This window comes from Salvia hispanica, chromosome 4 (genome assembly GCF_029641045.1).
Source record: "Salvia hispanica isolate PSC_SH4W2 chromosome 4, Shi_PSC_v1, whole genome shotgun sequence".
In the NCBI taxonomy this organism is placed as follows: domain Eukaryota; kingdom Viridiplantae; phylum Streptophyta; class Magnoliopsida; order Lamiales; family Lamiaceae; genus Salvia; species Salvia hispanica.
The window spans coordinates 33,930,028-33,945,027 of record NC_142695.1 but is presented as its reverse complement, the minus strand read 5'-3'; the positions used below and the strand labels follow the sequence as shown (position 1 = coordinate 33,945,027).

The 15,000-nt window shown below is 35.8% G+C and overlaps 1 protein-coding gene and 1 non-coding gene across 2 annotated transcripts; both read left to right on the top strand.

Moving 5' to 3' along the window:
- Positions 1 to 1,399: 1,399 nt before the first annotated feature.
- TRNAF-GAA (transfer RNA phenylalanine (anticodon GAA)) lies at positions 1,400 to 1,472 on the top strand. Its single transcript has one exon. It is a non-coding gene; the product is annotated as a tRNA-Phe (tRNA).
- Positions 1,473 to 8,007: 6,535 nt separating this feature from the next.
- LOC125213839 (ribulose bisphosphate carboxylase large chain) lies at positions 8,008 to 9,660 on the top strand. The gene has a single exon (XM_048114589.2). The coding sequence runs from the start codon at positions 8,188 to 8,190 to the stop codon at positions 9,640 to 9,642; it is 1,455 nt and encodes a 484-aa protein (XP_047970546.1). The 5' UTR covers positions 8,008 to 8,187; the 3' UTR covers positions 9,643 to 9,660.
- The last annotated feature ends 5,340 nt before the right edge of the window (positions 9,661 to 15,000 follow it).

Below are 15,000 nucleotides of genomic sequence, written 5' to 3'. Positions count from 1 at the left end.
TATAGAACATAACGATTTCTATAGCGATATAAAATTTTGGATTTCTTTATCACAATTCTAAATTCGAATAAAATAATATTGGATAGTCAAACTTTTTTTATTTTGAATTCACATGATATTTGAAATTATTTTTGTTACACTTCTCCCTTTTCTATCCTACAAAATTTCTCTCTATTTCTTCCTAATTTGTTTGATTAATTATAACTAATCAAACATTCCTCAGCTTTCATTCGTAAAAGGGGAAGTTAAGAAAAAAAAAAAAGAATCGACCCTTTAAGTATCCCAATTGCATGGCAAAAAAGGCATGAAGAGAAAGATATATAAAGGATATATATCAATCTATATTGAATTGCCGATACAGAAATGATAAAATTGAATTTGATTCAATCAAATATGGATTTCCTATAGGTAAGCAAAAAATACTTTTTCGAGATAGTAATCGTTATCTAAGAAATTCAAAGGTTCCAGTATAAATGAAAGAAAAAGGGAATAATATTCTAATAAAATTTGAATCTCAAAACAAAAGACAAAAAGAAGGGGGATATGGCGAAATCGGTAGACGCTACGGACTTAATTAGATTGAGCCTTGGTATGGAAACTTACTAAGTGATAACTTTCAAATTCAGAGAAACCCCGGAATTAATAAAAATGGGCAATCCTGAGCCAAATCCTTTTTTCTCAAACAAAACAAAGGTTCAAAAAACGAAAAACAAGGGATAGGTGCAGAGACTCAATGGAAGCTGTTCTAACAAATGGAGTTGACTGCGCCGGTAGAGGAATTTTTCCACGGAAACTTTAGAAAGGATGAAGGATAAACGCACCTATTGAATACTATATCAAATGATTAATAATGACTAATGTTGACCCCAATCTGTTTTTTAATATGAAAATGGAAAAATCGATGTGAATTTATTTCCTGTTGAAGAATAAATCGAATATTCATCAACTCATTCACTCCATAGTTCGATAGATCTTTTAAAGAACTTATTAATCGGACGAGAATAAAGATAGAGTCCCATTCTACATGTCAATACCGGCAACAATGAAATTTATAGTAAGAGGAAAATCCGTCGACTTTAAAAATCGTGAGGGTTCAAGTCCCTCTATCCCCAAAAAGCCTATTTGACCCCTAAAATATTTACCCTACCCCCCCTTTTCGTTAGGGGTTCCAAATTCCCTTATCTTTCGGATTCTTTGACAAAAGCATTTGGGTGTAAATGACTTTCTCTTATCACACGTGATATAGAAGACACATTGCAAATGAAGCAAGGAATGCCGAATGAATACCATTGATTGAAATTACAGGACTTGGAGAAACTTTGTAATCCCCCGTGTCCCTTTAATTGACATCACCTCCAGCCATCTACTAAAATGAGGGTGGGATGCTACATTGGAAATGGTCGGGATAGCTCAGCTGGTAGAGCAGAGGACTGAAAATCCTCGTGTCACCAGTTCAAATCTGGTTCCTGACACATGGTTTCATTTTTTTTTAATCTTTCTTTTATAAATATAAAGTAATTGATATGAAGCGAGATACTTATTGATTTCGAATATGGATCATAATCCATACTTTTCTTTTATCTATCTTGGCGAGATATACCCCATCTATAAAATACTCTAAAATAGATGGGAAAGGTTTCTTAAATAAATAAAATGAAATTTTATTTTCTCTTTTTTCTTTCATTTACAATACAAATAAATTGAATTTGATACCCTTCCATTTCTTGGTATTTTCGTTCCTATTCAATTTCTTAATTCGGCTCATACGAAATCCAAATAAATCTAAGAATCCCAACGAATTCCTAATTCTACTTTTTTTGCTGGCCTATTCACAATTCCCTAAGCTAATACAAAAGAGACCTCAATTATTCTAGTTAGTTAATCTAGAACGGAAAGTCGAATCCTTGAATCTCTGAAATTTTATAAGTGGAAGTGGCTTTCTTATCATTCAATGAGCATCTTGTATTTCATAAAAATTGGGGGAAATATAATCCTTACGCAAGGGCCATCCTATCCAACTTTCAGGCATTAAAATACGTTTCAAGCGCGGATGATTATCATAAGAGATTCCCAACATATCATAGGATTCTCGTTCTTGAAAATCCACGCTTTTCCAAACCCAGAAAACGGACGGAATTCTAGGATTCCTCCTCGAGGCAAATACTTTTATGCATACCTCTTCTGGTTGATCCACACCATACTCTATTCTGGTAAGATGATACACACTAGCTAACAGTCCACCAGGTGCTACATCATAGGCACATTGGGAGCGTAGATAATTGTAACCATATACGTATAAAATGACGGCAATAGAATTCCAATCCTCGGGCTTTATTTGTAAAGTCTCTATTCCTTGATAATCAAAGCCCAAAGATCTATGAATTATCCCGTGCTTGACTAGCCAAGCAGATAAACGACCCTGCATCTTTTTTATCTCCCACATTTTTATATTTTTAGTTAGAATAGTTCACATTCTCGATCAAATTGATGAAAATTGACCCGCTGCTTGTTATTCTGTACAAAAAGGAGTCCTGCCTAATTCACAAATTCGTGAGAAGATACTGAACTTTTATATTTGAAAAAGTTTTCAGTAGGGATTTCTGAAGTAGGTGCCGGTTGATAGAGGAATTTTTGATCATAATTTCCAGTATGAATACTGCGTCCAACATGAAATTTGTGATTGGTCGTAAAACACCGATTTTCTTGTTGAGACCCAATTCTATTTTCATAGATTTCTCGAGATATTTTCTTACGAAGTTTTGTTATAGCATCTATAACTGCTTCCGGTTTAGGGGGACAACCCGGCAAGTAGACATCCACGGGAATTAGTTTATCGACTCCCCGAACAGTACTATAAGAATCGGTACTGAACATCCCCCCTGTAATTGTACAGGCTCCCATAGCAATAACATATTTCGGTTCGGGCATTTGCTCGTATAATCTCACCAAGGAGGGGGCCATTTTCATTGTTACTGTTCCAGCTGTTAAAATTAGATCCGCTTGTCTGGGACTCGATCTTGGTACTAGTCCATAACGATCAAAGTCAAACCGTGATCCTATTAGTGAAGCAAATTCAATAAAACAACAACTGGTACCATAGAGAAGCGGCCATAAACTGGAGAGTCTTGACCAATTTGAAAGATCATTTAATGTAGTTGAAATAACTGAAATTTCGGCTGTTCGATTAAGTAAAGGAAACTCAATGGAATTCATAACTTTTCAATCTTTTTTCCCTTTTCTTTTTATTGTCTGAATAGTCAGGAGCTAAGACCATTCCAATGCCCCCTTTCGCCATGCATAAACTAAACCAACAATTAAGATAAGCACGAAAATTAAAGCTTCTATAAATACAGATACGCCCAATACATCGAAACTCATTGCCCATGGATAAAGAAAAACCGTTTCAACATCAAAAACAACAAAAACTAGAGCAAACATATAATAACGGATTCTAAATTGTAACCAAGCGTTGCCCATTGGTTCTATACCCGATTCATAACTAGAAAGTTTCTCCGGCGCTTTCCTAATCGGGGCTAAAATCCCAGAAATAAAAAATGCTAAAATAGGAATAAGACTTGATATTATTAGAAATGCCCAAAAAATATCATATTCGTAAAGCAAAAACATAGACGCACTCCTATGAACGTGGAAAATATACCGGATTGGTTGAGTCGAATTGAAGTTGTAAAGTCATCGATAACTGGTTAGTCAAAACAAGAATTCATTTTGACGAAAGTGTCTAGTTTCCTTTGATTATTGTAGGGCATATCTCATTTCAAGATTTATCGACTGACTTGATGGGGATCCTATTTCCAGTCTACTTCATTTTTTTAGTTCAATTTTAGTTAATTGCTTTAGTTAGTATAACTCTAGATGTTACACTTAGACAAATTTTCTTGTTTTCGCCCAAGATTCTTCCTAAAGAAAGCAAATAGAATTATTATTTTGTGTTTAAGAGTTTCGAATTTCTTATTCTTTTGATTATTTTAATTTTCTTTATCAAAAGGTGAGTTCGGTATTTTAATTTTTGCATTTTTTAGGAATAGAGTCGGGGTTTTTTTCTTAGTAATTTAGAATAGAACAAGTATTCAAATGTACGAGAATGGGTAGGTATTTCCATCTCAGGATTTCAAATATCTTAATCTTAGTGTTGGTATATTCCGTTTATTAGATCTGGGTGGGGTTTTCTCTTGATTGAATACAGAAAAAGAAGACCACCCCCCTTTTTTGTTTTGGTCTGCTTCGCCGGGTATTGGTAAGGTATACCAAAGGAAAGGAGTATCACTGGCTTAACCCCTTGATTGTCGGCTTTGGTTTCGATGAACCAACCGGTCAGTTACAAGCAACAAACAAGAATGAAGAAATCAAAATTATACAATTTTTTATTTAAAATGAAAATATGAATTTTATTCATTTTTTTTTATAGGGCTCTAGGGCTATACGGACTCGAACCGTAGACCTTCTCGGTAAAACAGACCAAACTTATTATTATCAAAATGATATGAACTGTTTCAAAGACCCAACATGCATTTTTTTTGCATTGGGCTCTTTCATTAACTGATAGAAATATCAGTCAATCCGCCATATTTTTTTCTTGACAGAAAAAATAAGGAGATGGCTCCATGTGCTCTGATTCATTATTTTGGATTCTAATTCAGGAGCACTACCAAAGTGTTTCAAAGGTGAAGTTATTTTGACGTAGGTCTGCCTTTGGCCTCGAATTTGAAGTTAAATGAAGTCTCTATCGTTCGGCTTAAAAAATCCAATATGAAACTTCATACACCTTCAAGTTCATAGGACGAAAAGAGATTTTTTGAGGGCCTTATACTCATTATGCCTGGCATTGAATATACGGGTATTCACCTTATCAATATCTCAAGATGGGGTCTGTTTGATACCTAAAAGGGCACTCAAATAGGACCGAACCTCTCGTCAGGCTATTGTTCTCTTAAAGTTATTATAGAGTAAGACGTCGATTTCGAAATAAGATCCATTTTTTGGGTTGGATGGTGGATTCCCCTGAAAAAACATTGGCGCGCGTGTAAACGAGGTGCTCTACCAACTGAGCTATAGCCCTTAGTGCTTGTGATGCATATTTTATCATGTATATAATTTGTTGTCAAGATGAATATTCTATGATTCAACATCCTAAATTTTTGAGTGGTATTGGTTCGATTATTATTGCTTATAAAGAATATGATATTTATAATCCATCGACGGGATGGGTTCCATTTGGTTCTTTTGAGGATGATAAATGACCTACTTAACTCAGTGGTTAGAGTATTGCTTTCATACGGCGGGAGTCATTGGTTCAAATCCAATAGTAGGTAGAACTTATTAGATACCGGAGTCGATGGTATCTAATAAGTTTTTTGCCCCACCCTTTTCTCTTTTTATAGATTTTATAGTTTTATTTATTTCATTTTTGAATTGCGTTGTATCAAAATTGGATTCTGTCGAGTGAATGCAATCAAAATAGGGTTTAGAAACTCTTTTGATTATTTGAACGCACCAACTAGTTATGAAATTGCACTGACAGCCTCAACTCTTGTCCTAGCTCGTCGGAGAGCTAGATTTGCCTCAATTATTTGTCTCTTTCCTTCAGCTTTTCTCAAACTAGCTTCTGCTATTTTAAGAGTTTCCTGAGCTTCTTGTGGATCAATATCACTACCCTTTTCCGCATCATTTACTAAAACAGTGATCTCATTATTGCCTATTCTAGCAAAACCGCCCATCAGAGCCATCGTTAACCATTGGTCCTTAAGGCGTATTCTCAAAATCCCTATATCTACAGCTGTAGCAATAGGAGCATGATTTGGTAATACGCCAATTTGACCACTATTTGTAGATAAAATGATTTCTTTCACTTCTGAATCCCAAACAATTCGATTAGGGGTCAGTACACAAAGATTTAAAGTCATTTCTTCAAATTGCTCTCCATTTCTAAGTTGATAGCCTTCGCGGTAGCTTCATCGATATTCCCTACTAAATAAAAGGCCTGTTCAGGAAGACCATCTAATTCTCCGGAAAGGATCAATTGAAACCCTTTAATGGTTTCTGCTAGACCAACATATTTCCCCGGAGAACCGGTAAATACTTCGGCTACAAAAAAGGGTTGTGATAAGAAACGCTCAATTTTTCGCGCTCTTGCTACGGTTAAACGATCCTCTTCGGATAATTCGTCCAACCCAAGGATAGCTATAATGTCCTGAAGCTCTTTATAACGTTGTAAAGTTTGCTTAACTCTTTGCGCAGTTTCATAATGTTCCTCACCAACGATCCGAGGTTGAAGCATGGTTGAGGTTGAATCTAAAGGATCTACTGCCGGATAGATCCCTTTGGCAGCTAATCCTCTTGATAGTACGGTAGTAGCATCTAAATGTGCAAATGTGGTAGCAGGGGCAGGATCGGTCAAATCGTCTGCAGGTACATAAACCGCTTGAATAGAAGTTATGGATCCTTCTTTGGTAGAAGTAATTCTTTCTTGTAAAGAGCCCATTTCAGTACTCAGGGTGGGTTGATAACCGACAGCGGAAGGCATTCTACCCAATAAGGCCGATACTTCGGATCCGGCTTGAACGAAACGGAAGATATTGTCGATAAATAGAAGTACGTCTTGTTCATTAACATCTCGGAAATATTCCGCCATCGTTAGAGCAGTCAAACCAACTCTCATACGAGCTCCCGGCGGTTCATTCATCTGGCCATAAACTAAAGCCACTTTTGATTCTGCAATATTTTCTTCATTAATTACTCCAGATTCTTTCATTTCCATGTAAAGATCATTTCCTTCACGAGTACGTTCACCCACTCCGCCAAATACGGATACCCCCCCATGGGCTTTGGCAATATTGTTAATCAATTCCATAATGAGTACCGTTTTACCAACCCCAGCTCCACCAAATAGTCCGATTTTTCCCCCGCGGCGATAAGGTGCTAAAAGATCTACTACTTTAATTCCTGTTTCAAAAATAGATAATTTTGTATCTAACTGTATAAAGGCAGGCGCAGATCGATGAATAGGAAATGTTGTACGAGTATCTACAGGACCTAAATTATCAACAGGCTCTCCAAGCACATTAAAAATGCGTCCTAGAGTCGCTCCACCGACTGGAACACTTAGAGGAGCTCCCGTATCAATCACTTCCATTCCTCTCATCAGACCATCTGTAGCACTCATAGCTACAGCTCTAACTCGATTATTTCCTAATAATTGCTGTACCTCACAAGTCACATTAATTGGTTGACCAACAGTATCTCGGCCTTTAACTACCAGAGCGTTATAAATATTAGGCATCTGGCCTGGCGGAAAGGCCGCATCTAGTACCGGACCAATGATTTGGATAATACGCCCCAGGTTTTTTTTTTCAAGCGTGGAAACCCCAGAACCAGAAGTAGTAGGATTCATTCTCATAATATAATAAATAAAAAAATATGTCGAAATTTTTTTGTGAAAATTATCGAATTCAAAATAAATGTCCGATAGTATGTCGATCGGTTAATTCAATAACAAATGGGAGTTAGCACTCAATTTTGGTGGTGCCCTCCAATCGAATCCAATTCAATCGTTTACTCTTCAATGATTCAATGAGTTAATTTTCAAACTCAAGCAAGCTATTTTAAAAATTTCAAGTGGATGAATAAAGATCTTGAGAACGTTTTTCATTTGTCTATTATTATAGACAATCCCATCTATATTATATAAAATATTCTATGGAATTCGAACCCGAACTCTATTTACATTACGATGCATTATTTATATCTTATTGGCTTTTCTTTTTTTTTATTTCAGCATATCGATTTAGGTCTATAGCCTATTCTTTTCGTTTTTTTATACCCTTTCATCATCATTTCATAGATGAATTAGCCCTACTTTCACATCTAGGATTTACATATAAACATATACCACTGTCAAGAGGAAATTTCTTATTAGTTAGGTTAGGTATTTCGATTCCAAAAAAGATCAAAAGGAAAAATGGGGTTGCGCTATATATATGAAAGAGTATACAATAATGATGTGTTTGGTAAATCAAATACCATGGTCTAATAATCAAACATTCTGATTAGTTGATAATATTAGTATTTAGTATTAGTTGGGAAGTTTGTGAAAGATTCCTGGGAAAAGTTTCATTAACGCCCAATTCATTCGTGTCGAGTAGACCTTGTTGTTGTAAGAATTCTTAATTCATGAGTTGTAGGGAGGGATTTATGTCACCACAAACAGAGACTAAAGCAGGTGTTGGATTCAAAGCGGGTGTTAAAGAGTACAAATTGACTTATTATACTCCTGAATACGAAACCAAAGATACTGATATCTTGGCAGCATTCCGAGTAACTCCTCAACCTGGAGTTCCGCCTGAAGAAGCAGGGGCCGCGGTAGCTGCCGAATCTTCTACTGGTACATGGACAACTGTGTGGACCGATGGACTTACCAGTCTTGATCGTTACAAAGGGCGATGCTACCACATTGAGCCCGTTCCTGGAGAAAAAGATCAATATATCTGTTATGTAGCTTACCCTTTAGACCTTTTTGAAGAAGGGTCTGTTACTAACATGTTTACTTCCATTGTAGGAAATGTATTTGGATTCAAAGCTCTACGTGCTCTACGTCTGGAAGATCTGCGAATTCCTGTTGCTTATGTTAAAACTTTCCAAGGCCCGCCTCATGGGATCCAAGCTGAGAGAGATAAATTGAACAAGTACGGTCGTCCTCTGCTGGGATGTACTATTAAACCTAAATTGGGGTTATCTGCTAAAAACTATGGTAGAGCGGTTTATGAATGTCTTCGCGGTGGACTTGATTTTACCAAAGATGATGAGAACGTGAACTCCCAGCCATTTATGCGTTGGAGAGACCGCTTCTTATTTTGTGCCGAAGCAATTTATAAATCACAGGCTGAAACAGGTGAAATCAAAGGGCATTACTTGAATGCTACTGCGGGTACATGCGAAGAGATGATGAAAAGAGCTATATTTGCTAGAGAATTGGGAGTTCCTATCGTAATGCACGACTACTTAACAGGAGGATTCACTGCAAATACCAGTTTGGCTCATTATTGCCGAGATAATGGCTTACTTCTTCACATTCACCGTGCAATGCATGCAGTTATTGATAGACAGAAGAATCACGGTATGCACTTCCGTGTACTAGCTAAAGCGTTACGTCTGTCCGGTGGAGATCATGTTCACTCTGGTACCGTAGTAGGTAAACTTGAAGGAGAGAGAGACATTACTTTAGGCTTTGTTGATTTACTACGTGATGATTTTGTTGAAAAAGATAGAAGCCGCGGTATTTATTTCACTCAAGATTGGGTCTCCCTGCCAGGTGTTATTCCCGTGGCTTCAGGGGGTATTCACGTTTGGCATATGCCTGCTCTGACCGAGATCTTTGGAGACGATTCTGTACTACAGTTCGGTGGAGGAACTTTAGGACACCCTTGGGGTAATGCGCCAGGTGCTGTAGCTAACCGAGTAGCTGTAGAAGCGTGTGTACTAGCTCGTAATGAAGGACGTGATCTTGCTGCTGAGGGTAATGCAATTATCCGTGAAGCTTGCAAATGGAGTCCTGAACTAGCTGCCGCTTGTGAGGTATGGAAAGAAATCAAATTTGAGTTTAAAGCAGTGGATACTTTGGATAAATAAAAATAAGGAAAATGAAAAGTAATTACTCTCGGTTCTCTTAATTGAATTGCAATTAAACTCGGCCCAATCTTTTACTAAAAGGATTGAGCCGAATACAAAGATTCTAGCGCATTGCACGTATTTTGGATAAATACACATATCTCTAGATATAGAAGATTTGAAATAGAAATATAAGACTCGAATTTTTCTAGTGTTGTCTTGGATCCACAATTAAACCTATGGATCCTTGGGATTGGTATATTCTTTAATATATCCTGTAGTTTCTCTGAATCAAGCGAAGTATCATAAATCTTTCGACCCATCCTGTATATTGTCTTTTTCGTTCCGTGTTCGAATAGAGTCTTAATTTATTACTTGTTATTAGACGAGATTTTACGAAAAAATTCTTTCTAGGAGAGAACAAACATTTCTTTTTTTGTTCGATGCAAAGAGACAGAAGAATAAAAAGGGATTCCATCATATTCATATATCATATTTATAGTGAAGTCTTATCCCCGGATTTCCACAAAAGAGAATCCCTATTCACACTTCCTGTTAGTAGTGATTGAATTTCTATGTTTAGTTTGATAATAAATAAGATATTCAAATCAAAATAAAGAATTGTGGATCGAATGACTATTCATCTATTGTATTTTTATATAATATAGTACAAATAGGGGGCAAGAAAACTCTATGGAAAGGTGTTGGTTTAATTCGACGGTGTTTAAGAAGGAGTTACAACGTGGGTATGGGATAAAGAAATTAATGGACAATCTTAGTCCTTTTGAAAATACCAGTGAAAGTGAAGATCTGAATCCAAAAGGTAGGGCTAAAAACATTCATAGTTGGAGGGGTCGTGGAAATTCTAGTTACAGTGATGTTGGTCGTTTATTTGGCATCAAAGACATTCGGAATTTCATCTCTGATGAGACTTTTTTAGTTAGGGATAGTAATGGAGATAGTTATTCTATCTATTTTGATATAGAAAATCAGATTTTTGAGATTGACAGCAATCATTCTTTTCTGAATGAACTACAAAGTTATTTTTCTAGTTATCGCAACATGTATGATACTCAATCTAGTTGGAATAATCACATTACTGGTTGCATTGACGCTTATCTTCAGTCTCGAATCTGTATTGATACGCCCATTCTAAGTGATCTTCAGTCTCGAATCTGTATTGATACGCCCATTCTAAGTGATAGTAGTGACGGTTACATTTCTAGGTGCGTTTTTAATAAACGTAAAACTTCTAGTCAAGGCCGGGGGTCCAGTATACTAACCCGTGCTAAGAGTAGTGATTTAACTCTAAGAGAAAGGTCTAGTGATCTCGCTGCAACTCAAAAATACAGGCATTTGTGGCTTCAATGCGAAAATTGTTATGCATTAAATTATAAGAAACTTTTGAAATCACAAATGAATGTTTGTGAACAGTGTGGATACCATTTGAAAATTAGTAGTTCAGAAAGAATCGAAGTTTCGATTGATCCCGGGACTTGGGAACCTATGGATGAAGACATGATCTCCGTGGATCCCATTGGATTTCATTCGGAGGAGGCGCGTTATAAAGATCGGATTGATTCTTATCAAAGAAAGACAGGATTAACTGAGGCTATTCAAACAGGCATAGGTCAACTAAATGGTATTCCCGTAGCAATTGGGGTTATGGATTTTCAGTTTATGGGGGGTAGTATGGGATGCGTAGTCGGGGAGAAAATAACCCGTTTGATTGAGTACGCTACCAATCAATTTCGACCTCTTATTATAGTGTGCGCTTCGGGGGGAGCGCGCATGCAAGAAGGGAGTTTGAGCCTGATGCAAATGGCTAAAATATCGTCTGCTTTATATGATTATCAATCAAATAAAAAGTTATTGTATGTATCAATCCTTACATCTCCTACTACTGGTGGGGTAACAGCCAGTTTTGGTATGTTGGGAGATATTATTATTGCCGAACCAAATTCCTACATTGCATTTGCGGGTAAAAGAGTAATTGAACAAACATTGAATAAAACAGTACCCGAAGGTTCACAAGCGGCTGAATATTTATTCCAGAAGGGCTTATTTGACCTAATCGTACCGCGTAATCTTTTGAAAAGTGTTCTGAGTGAGTTATTTAAGCTCCACGCCTTCTTTCCTTTGAATTTGTAGAGTGCACCAAGTTCCATTTTTATATTTTATTTGTAGCAAACAAGTAGTTAGCTTATCCGAATCTTATCGGAATCAAAGTAACTAAAAGGGGAGTTTTCTTTGGCGACCTAAGATCTAATTGTAGAAAGAATCAAAATCAAAAGTTGCGGATAACTCTTTCTTTATTAAATTCGAAGACAAGAACAAAACACAAAGAAACGAAGACAAAAATGAATTATCATATGGATCTTTCATGTAGATAGATGAATAAGTCCGTTTATTTAGTTATATATTCCATTCCTTGGACTTATTCTATATACTCACTTAGATGCTTAATATCTCTAATACAAAATTTGCAAATTGAATTAATTAATAATAACTACGAATTCATACTAATTACAATTATTAATTATAATTAGTATAAATATAAAATATGATATTAAAAAAAATAAGAACAGGTACAAATAATAAACCGAGGTACCCCATTTTATGACAACTTTCCACTTTCCCTCTATTTTTGTGCCTTTAGTAGGCCTAGTATTTCCGGCAATTGCAATGGCTTCTTTATTTCTTCATGTTCAAAAAAACAAGATTGTTTAGATCTGAGGGGACCCAATCTCATTCGTTTTTTTTGAAACTTATACTTGTAGCATAACATAGATATTTATTTCAGAAAAGAAAATATAATAGAACATGTGATTTCTGCCAAACATAAAGGAAAAAGCTGTTATGCCTGCAGAAAATGATCTATAGCTAACTGAATTCTAGCCAGTTTCAAATAGATCAGGATCGCTGGATGCCTAAAATGTAAAGTTGGTCGATTTATATGTATATCAATATGTATATTGGGATCATATGAAGGGTATGTTATTATTTTAGATCTAAACAAATTTGATGAATTACCCCTAAAAGTTCCCATTAAACTAGTGCTAGTTCACACCAAACTAGTGCTAGTTAATGAAAGTTCATTCGGAAACAAAAAAAGTAAAGTCAAAATCATTTGGGGTATTCTCTCAATTTCAATAAAATGCAATCGGATGAAGTATGAGTTGGCGATCAGAACATATATGGATAGAACTTATAACGGGGTCTCGAAAACTAAGTAATTTTTGCTGGGCCCTTATCGTTTTTTTAGGTTCATTAGGATTCTTATTGGTTGGAACTTCCAGTTTTTTTGGTAGAAATTTGATATCTTTTGTTCCGTCTCAGCAAATCCTTTTTTTTCCACAGGGGATCGTGATGTCTTTCTACGGGATTGCGGGTCTCTTTATTAGTTCCTATTTGTGGTGCACAATCTCCTGGAATGTAGGTAGTGGTTATGATCGATTCGATAGAAAGGAAGGAATAGTGTGTATTTTTCGTTGGGGATTTCCTGGAAAAAATCGTCGCATATTCCTCCGATTCCTTATAAAAGATATTCAATCCGTTCGAATAGAAGTTAAAGAGGGTATTTTTGCTCGTCCTGTCCTTTATATGGATATCAGAGGCCGGGGGGCTGTTCCGTTGACTCGTACTGATGAGAATTTGACTCCACGAGAAATTGAACAAAAAGCCGCGGAATTGGCCTATTTCTTGCGCGTACCGATTGAAGTATTTTGAGAAAAGGAACTGGGCTGAAGAACGAATGCTTTCTCAGCAGGAGGGAAAAAACGCAAGAATCCTGTTTTTTCTATAACTAAGTGATACTTTAGGATAAACAGATACAGATAAACCATATCTTGTAAATTTTTTTTCAATCGATCTTTTTATCCTTTCATTTGGGTTCTTTACTACCCAATAATCGGTTTTAATGATAACTGGCCCGGTTCTCTCTTGTTTTGCCGCTCATTTTTTTGACCATCCCAATATCTTTCTCCCAATTAGTCTATTCTTGACTATGGGGAATCATTGGAATTTTTTTTTGGAAATATTGGATATTTTGATAGAATAAGGGGTTCTTTCGTCTCAAAATATCAAGAATATTCATTACTTAAAGTACTTCTTTCGGCCATTCATCGAAAGGAGACATTTGTTTGGAATTTGATGAATTGAGATATCTGGAAACACTTGTATTATTTCTTTAGTCAAATTCCAAGTGGAGTCTTAATCTATTTCTGTATTCTTTCTAGATTCAAAATAAAATCACAAATCAAATAGATTCATAGGTTTGATGCCTTGTCTACAACTCATGTTTGAAAGAAAGATTCGATTATATAAAGTCGACAGATGGAGTGGGTTAATTAAAAATTAACAGGCGAAAAATGGCAAAAAAGAAAGCTTTCACTCCTCTTTTGTATCTTGCATCTATAGTATTTCTACCCTGGTGGATTTCTCTCTCATTTACTAAAAGTATGGAATCTTGGGTTATTAATTGGGCGAATATCGGCCAATCCGAAATTTTTTTGACTGATATTCAAGAAAAAAGTATTCTAGAAAAGTTCATAGAATTAGACGAAATCGTCTTCTTGGAAGAAATGATCAAGGAATACTCGGAGACATATCTACAAAAGTTTCTTATAGGAATCCACAAAGAAACGATCCAATTAATCAAGATACACAACGAGGATCGTATCCATACAATTTTACACTTCTCGACAAATATAATCTGTTTTGTTATTCTAAGTTGTTATTCGATTTTAGGTAATGAAGAACTTATTATTCTTAACTCTTGGGCTCAGGAATTCCTATATAACTTAAGTGATACAGTAAAAGCCTTTTCAATTCTGTTATTAACCGATTTATGTATCGGATTTCATTCACCCCACGGCTGGGAACTAATGATTGGTTCTGTGTACAAAGATTTTGGATTTGGTCATAATGATCAAATTATATCTGGTCTTGTTTCCACTTTTCCGGTTATTCTCGATACTCTTTTTAAATATTGGATTTTTCGTTATTTAAATCGTGTATCTCCATCACTTGTAGTTATTTACCATTCAATGAATGATTGATAAATCACCAACCAATATTAATCCAATTAGAACGTTTCCTACTTTGTAGTTCTACATAAGTATTAAAAACATTCTATCCGGGTGGTTTTCAGACTATTTTTATACGTTATACTATAGTATTCCAGTAAAATGATTCCAATAAATAGCAGAATCGTGGATAGGAAACTATACTAGCGACCTACCCAACTTATTGTAGAAATTTTCAGACCAATGATTAGACCATGCAAACTAGAAATACTTTTTCTTGGATAAAGGAACATATTACTCAATTTATTTCCGTACCGCTCATGATATATATCATAGCTCGGGCACCCGTTTC